The sequence below is a fragment of the Sinocyclocheilus rhinocerous genome, unplaced genomic scaffold, assembly GCF_001515625.1.
Source record: "Sinocyclocheilus rhinocerous isolate Xijiao unplaced genomic scaffold, SAMN03320098_v1.1 scaffold141, whole genome shotgun sequence".
NCBI lineage: Eukaryota > Metazoa > Chordata > Actinopteri > Cypriniformes > Cyprinidae > Sinocyclocheilus > Sinocyclocheilus rhinocerous.
Genome location: NW_015642068.1, coordinates 184,916 through 192,433, shown reverse-complemented (window position 1 = coordinate 192,433; position 7,518 = coordinate 184,916). Strand labels below are relative to the sequence as shown.

At 41.9% G+C, this 7,518-nt stretch overlaps 1 protein-coding gene across 1 annotated transcript; it reads right to left on the bottom strand.

Moving 5' to 3' along the window:
• Window positions 1-2,890: 2,890 nt before the first annotated feature.
• Window positions 2,891-5,914, bottom strand: flrt1a (fibronectin leucine rich transmembrane protein 1a). The gene has a single exon (XM_016572546.1). The coding sequence runs from the start codon at window positions 5,808-5,810 to the stop codon at window positions 3,726-3,728; it is 2,085 nt and encodes a 694-aa protein (XP_016428032.1). The 5' UTR covers window positions 5,811-5,914; the 3' UTR covers window positions 2,891-3,725.
• Between the last annotated feature and the right edge of the window lie 1,604 nt (window positions 5,915-7,518).

The window sequence follows — 7,518 nt, the reverse complement described above, 5'->3', positions numbered from 1 at the left end:
GCCAAAGCAGGCATCAGGAGTGGGAGCAATCGAACCGAAGCTCAGACCATGCAATTAAACCAAGTATGAAACATCTGAAATTATCAGGATATTGCGAGAAATTAATTGTAGGTTTCATTTTGGAGTATTGATGTTGAGGTTTCGGGTTGATACCATCCACGTTGCTAAAAAGAGACTGTTCACTAAGGGACACCTTTAGCATCTGTGGAGCGATGTGCAAAACTCAAGCGGCAGTATTTGATGCCTTGGGAGTGAGAATGAGCTGTGTGTGAGGTGAAGAGTAGTGTTATTTTACAGAATGAGCATGCAGGTTGAGCTCCTGTCTCAGGGGTGACAACAGAAGGTGTGTGTGTGTGTGTGTGAGTGAGAGTGTGTGTTAATGGGGAGCAGGTGGAAGAACTGCTGGTCAGAGGCGGCAGGAGATACCGAATTTGCAGATGGTTTCAATAAAACAGACAGGAAAAAGTGCAACAGAAAATGCTTTTAATGTATGCCTCTGTATTTTTGAAGCCCTAAAGAACATCATCACACACACACACACGGACACACACAGACTGTAATCCCTCTTTGCACATGCTGCAAATTCAAATGAAAACAATGGCGACAGATCAAAGAGGTTTCTCAGGATGGGAGGGGAAAGTGAAGAGAGGAAATGAAGCTGTAGGTAGCTATAGGTGGAACTTAAACGCAAGGCCGCATTTACACCTGCAGAGTTATAAAATCTTCCAACCGCATTGACAGTCCCTGGTGACTGCAAGTTTTCATTTTATCAACACTCTGCAGTAACATTCAGCTGAACTATCTTGTTAAAGTTTTGTGTCCCAAGGAAAAAATTAAGTTCATTTCTTGTCAATTTCATTTTGGATTTAGAATGACAGGAGAGTGAGAAAAAGATGGCTCAATTTTCCTATTTGAGTGAACTGCAAAAAAAATAAAAATTGAGGCTATGTTATTAAAGCAGTGGTGCATTGGGTAGTTAGTAGAGTCCGGCTTGCTTCAAATCATGTGCACCCTTCACTCTTTCCTCAGTTTTACAGCTGTTTCTCTACTGGCCTAAAAAATAAAAGGCTGAAACCACAACAGATCAATTTAAAGGGATAGTTCACCTCAAAATGAATTCTGTCATCATTTACTCACTCTCAAGATGTTCCACACCTGTGTGAGATTCTTTCTTCTGCTGAACACAAAAGAAGAGATTTTAAAGAATGTAACCAAACAGTTTCTGGTCACCAGTGACACAGTATTTTTTCATACTATGGAAGTCAATGGAGACCAACAACTGTTTGGTTCCTCATATTCTTCAAAATATCTTCTTTTGTTTTCAGCAGAAGAAAGAAATTCATACAACTTGAGAGTAAGTAAATGACAGAATTTCCATTTTCGGTGGACCATCCCTTTAAAAAGGCTCATTAACAGCAAAGCTGTGTTTCTGGTTACAAAAAAACCCCTCGATATACTGTGAAACTGAACTGCTGTAAAACCAGTGCATACTGAAACGCCATGAAGTCTTGATTAATTTCCATCTCTGAAACAGAAGTTAGGAGTAGTCCTTTGTGTAGAGGGAAAGGCGTAAGACAAAGTGCCAACACAACAGCAGACAGCAAGAAGATAACAAAACATTTCATGCACGGTTCAACACCACAGGCTTCATTTCCATTAGGCCTCTGCTTCAATATATAAAGCAATAAACCCCCGAGAAGCCGTGGTTTACAGTGAATTTATAACAGCTAAGGTAATGATATTAATAAAAACAATATTCTTCCACCAAACAATGTAGTTCCTCAGAAACAGTTGTGGTTGTAACAAACTGGTTGCCGAGCAACACACAAACGTAAACAAAAATGTATGTTACTTTGTAGAGTCATTTACAACAGCTTCGAACGCGGCTCAGCCAATCAGAATCAAGGACCGGAACTATCTGTTTTATAATCCATGTTTTATGTATATAATCTCTTGCTCTTTCTCAGTTTAGAACATTCTACTTCTATCTCTCTCTCTTTCTCTATCTACCCATCTTTCCTTTCCTGTTTTTGACAAGTACACTACAATGCCAAATAGTACAAAAAATACAAGGCAGTGTAAGCTGTCTTAAATTCCCCTCAAGTCCTCAACTACATGAATACAGCAGAGCAGAACAGAAATGTCATGGAGGCTCTTTCGTAAAAATAACCCACACATAACTTTTCTCTCTGTCTACCTTAGAACCATTGCATAAATGGTCTGATAAGTTTTCCTTAATTAGTGTTCTGTTCTGCTGTTGGCTTAAATGAATGGGTTGAAGACACTGACAAAATGCTTAATTTCTGCACAAGGAAAAAAAGTGACATTTTTTAATTAATCAAAAATGCATCCGCCTTACAAAATTATACAACATACTGATGCACTCTCTATCTCCCACAGTGATGGTCCACAGTGTTATGGTTCAAATTCCTGGTTTCCCTCGAATAACCTCCCTCTTCTCGCTAAGAATCGTAGCAGAACAACCGCTGTGGTTAGCAGCGAGGCCATATCTTTATCTACAGTGACATTTGGAGATGTACGTCAGTGATTTATAGAATTTAAATTTATAGAATTTAGAGCTAAGTATGTGCCTAAGTAACCTACAAAGAATGAGCCACCTTAACAGAACACTGGTTTAGTCTCTGTGCATTATAGGGGACAATCTATTGAAAACAAGCAAGTTTTGTGTTTTTGTAGGAAAAGGTTCTTTTACATTAGTGATACCCTTGTTTGAAAATTATAATATAACTATCAGCAGGGCTATATGACTTCAAAATTAAAGTGAAACAAGTTTAAAAAGAGCAAACAAAAACAAAAAATAATAATTTGCATTGTTTGTATCTATCAACACACCAGGGTTCAGTTGCAATTTTTAAAAATCGAAAGTTCCTCAAGACACAAAAACACGTTTCATTCGTCCTCTCAACTTTACACCAGTCTGAAACTAGAACAGTCATCATAACGCTTGTTGGACGTTATCATAGTAGCATCAGGCAGTTTTCAAGTGTAGAAGAATTCAAATGAATTTAGTTTTTGAGGCATTTCAAACCTTGCTGTAGTTTTTGAGGGCCATGTCTCTGCTTGGTCCAGACACTCCAACTTTATCAGGAATAGTAGTCGTGTTCTGCAGCTCATATCTCCAAAAAAAAAAACTGTGCATGTGAACCTGTGCATTTCCCAGAAGGATCACTTGCAACAACACATTTCCAGTTTCCTCTGAGCAAAAAGGTTTTCTTGCTTGATGCAGGATTCTTGTCAATCCTGGTTCAAACCCTTGACTCAGGAGCTTCATCTCATAGGAGACAAAGACTAAATTATACAGCGGGTTGGTTATTTCCTGTGAGAAGACTGTCTCTCTCCCATATATGCACTGAGCTTTATGAACAATCTGTGAGCTGAATGCGGTGTGGGCTGCCCTTGAATCCACCTCAGTGCACCAGCCAGAGATAAAAGAGCAATGTCAGGGACTCTGATCATTACACCGCGAGGTGAAAATAGCATTTGGTATCACCCCCTGAAATGGCATCACCGCCTCCTGGCACCACATTTATAATGCTTCCTATAAGCATCTGGGCCAATTAAAATCTTTACAGTGTCATGAACAGCAGGCTACATTGTAATGGAGACCAGAAGGCACAAAGGGGATTCTGCAGAGCCCATGTTGATTAAAAACTGTGTATCTATGCAGTACATGACTCCTAATTATGGTTTCTAAATCAAAGCTATCATGTGTAAGAGTAATCTATATCTGGAATGCCTCCTTCTCTATAGCCACGGTTGGTACTGTAGCCAGAGTTGGTCATGTTTTGGGATGGCGTGTATAGACCCGTGCCATTCGAGGGGAAGATGGTGTGTATAATGTAATCCTCTCTCACTGGTTTCGGTTGAAGGGGCTGTCTTGTTGCCATTGGTGTCATCTGCAATCCTGGACCTCTGATCTCTAAGATAGTATTGTCTTTCTTTGTGCCTGACTCAATGTAGTCATCACAGTGTTTGCTCTTGCGAGAGCTACCGTGGCTGTAATGGTCTCGTGATGTGAAATGTCCTGCACGGTGCCCATACCAGCAGAAAATGGCAATGATTAGAGCAAGGGAAACTATTGCCGTAGCACCTCCAATAATTCCTGCAAGTGGAAGCGAAGTCATTTGATCAGAGCTGTCGTCTTCACCTTCATCATCAGGGTGGCCAGGATCAGACGTTTCTGTTCTGGCACAAACTGGAACCTCATTTGGTTCTGTGTCGCCCCCAGGCAAACTACTCCTGCTTCCACTGTTAGACACTAGAGGCACCATGCAGATGATGTAGCTGGAAGCAGGCTGCAGGGAAGTGAGAAGATACTCCCGCCGGTCACCCCTAACCAAGGTTTCTGTGATGGACCCCATGGCAGAGCTGGTTCCTAGGCGAAGCCAGCTTAATCGAAAGGAAGAAGATGTTTGCGCTATGCTCCAGGTAACACGGATACTGTTGTGGGAAAGGGGTTTCACATTCAGGGCCAGGTTCTTGCCCACACCGCTGCTGCTTAATGTGTAGTCCAGCCCTGTTTCTGGGAGACTGAGGCCTGGTCGCTTGGACCTGAGAGTAAACAGGGACCCTTGAGGGGGCGAAAGAGTGGTAGAAATGGCTCCCGCCGCTCCTCCACTCACCCTGTTACCACCAACGCCGACTCCTATACCTACTCCTCCACCACCAGCAGCAGCCAACTCACATTCATCCATCTGATTCGTGAGGTCTCTAAGCGCCATGTCTCGGACTCGCTCTGGTGTCTGGCAGATAAAGCCTCTCACTGTAATTGTATTCCCCTTTGCTTCCAGCCAGTCGTGCAGCCAGCGCAAGTTGCACCCACAATGCCATGGGTTTCCTTTCACAAGCAGCTGCCCCAGGCTCTCCAAGTCCCTGAACAATCCTCTGGGAAGCGTGGTCAGATTGTTTCCAGAAAGATCTAGGCGCTGTAGTCTGCGCATTCCATCGAGTGATCCCCGAGGTATGTGTATGAGGTTATTGTCCTGAAGGGAGAGTCTCTGCAGGTGAGCACTGGGCAAGTTAAGTGGGGGTGTTTGAAGTGAATTACGGACCAGGGAGAGTTCTGTTAAGTTCGACAAGCGTGAGAAGGTATCATCAGCAATGCGTTGATTAGCTAAAAGATTACCATCCAAGACCAGCCGACGTAAAGAGGACAAACCCCGGAAGGCATGAGTAGGAATAGTAGAGATTCGGTTGTCGTCTAAACGGAGTTCTTCAAGTGAGGCAGGAAGACCAGATGGGATGCTGGAAAGGTGGTTTCTGGAGAGGAAGAGGAGACGTAACCGAGGGTTGTCCGCAAAGGCCTGGTCCTCAATACTCACTGTAGAAACAGAGTTGTCGTCCAGATGCAACTTTTCAAGGAGTGGAAATCTAGCAAGTGCAGCCCTTGGCAACACTCGAATGTTGTTGTCCTGGAGGTGAAGCTCTCTTAATGAAGGTGGCAAATGCATGGGAAAGTCATCAAGCTCGTTATCATAGAGATATATAACACGCACCGTGGTGTGATGCTCCAAGGACCTAGGAAGCCCTGCATTGTCAATGTGATTGTTCTGGAGATAAAGGACAGTTGCAGATGATGGCAGAGGTGGGATTGCGCTCAATCCGCGGTCGTTGCAGTAAATAAAGTCCTCATCACAGCGACACACAGATGGGCACACTATGTCACCTTCGCCATCCAGTCCCTGCGAAGACGCTGCAGTCATCTCCAGTAGCTCAGCCAATAATGTGAGGCACAGGAGCAGGAAGAAGAGCAAGTCTCGAAGCTCTCCTATACCTTCAGGAGCCATCATGCAACCAGCAAGCTCTCCTAGCCTCCACTTGCCTTTTATAGCACAATTCAACCAATATAACGGTTCTTTACACAAGATGATTCAGAAGTCCATTTGGTCTTGTGGCATGTTTTCTTTTACCCTGGAAAGAGAGAAGAGTGAGAGAAACGCATGTTAGTTGGCAAGTTAATGCCCTGGACAGATTTTTATTTTCCAGTAAGTCAATGAAAGGCCATCATCATATGCATGGCAATACATGTTAATTAACTCATGACCAATTGCGTAGTCATGCTAACTATCTAAACAATGTTGCATAGTTGCAGTTCAATAGAAGTTTGAACCGATGGCCTCAATTACTGATGCACTTATCATCACGTATTAGAACACTTAATTGGAAAGAATGACAAAAAATGACGTTTTCGTCTTTGATTATCCTATCAGTATCTTTTTAAATACATAATCATCAACTTATAAAATTCAGCCATTTACTCTGATACCAAAATATAAGACCTAAAATTATTTCTTACTCTGTGCCTTCCTTTTGTATTACAGCCTTAATTTTTATTCTAGCCATCACAATTCTAGAATTATTAACAAAAGCGTTAATTAGCTTACTATAGCTCCAGCTTATGGCTGATTCTTACCATATATTGTGCACAGCCTTGTAACCTTGTATTTATGTGCTAAATGTCATAACGTTCAACCATTACCAATGCAACAACTGCTGGTGGCCATTTTTTTTGGTTTGCACTATTAATTTTTGATGGCTAGGTTAGCACTTGGCCTAAAGAAGATACACATCAAATTTAATTTTCCTTTCTGAACAAACTGTTGCGGAGTTATGTCAGGTTTTTAGTTGTCCCCCCCCCCCCCCCTGTGGGCAGATTTTGACACAACTTGGCGTGCATACTCAGAATCTCTTGTTGTCTAGGTTTGGATATTGTATTGAGATAGGTCAATTAGTCAAAATGGGCAACACCAGAGCATTTAATTGGTGTAACTCTTTATAATGTTTTGATAAATCAAAACATTTTGGATAGCTTTTTATCATGAGGGTCTTAAAGGGGGCAGATGAGGGTCTTGATGAGGATTCATGTGAATCAATTTAACGACTTGAGACATTTTTGGAGACTCAGTTGTAGGGTAGAAAAAAATAATTAGCAAAACAGTACAAATATAATAGGGAGAATGTGGAACTAAGGGTTAGTGTAAATGCAGTGCATGTCCGTTTGCACGCTATTATGTTGTTTTAAATGAAACGTCTGGTCAAATGAGACTGCCAGCCAATATTGGGTATTTGGGTCACTTCATACAGTGCATAGATGAAGGATCAAGAGAGAGGGGGAGAGAGACTGATTTGCAGAGAGAGTGGAGGGATTAGTAAACATATGTGTTTGTGACTATCTGGATTAGGCAGGTGTTTTTGCTTGCAAAGTTCACACTCTTTTACATTCAGCCTCACCTGGCAGCAGAGACATAACATTAACGTGTATTTTCTAGAGCAGGGTTTCCAACCCGAGGGCTTTAGTTGGGGAATGTTATTTTTAAACATTACTGATATGTTATTAAATGTTATAAAGAATACCTTAACAACTGAAAAGCATGTTCAAGAACGACTCACAGTTTACGGAGTAGAGCCCGTGTTGAGGAGCACTACAACCATTTTTGCATTCTTACATTGGGGTATATTATGTGCAACCCCAGCTCTTTTGAAAAATATGCGTGTGGT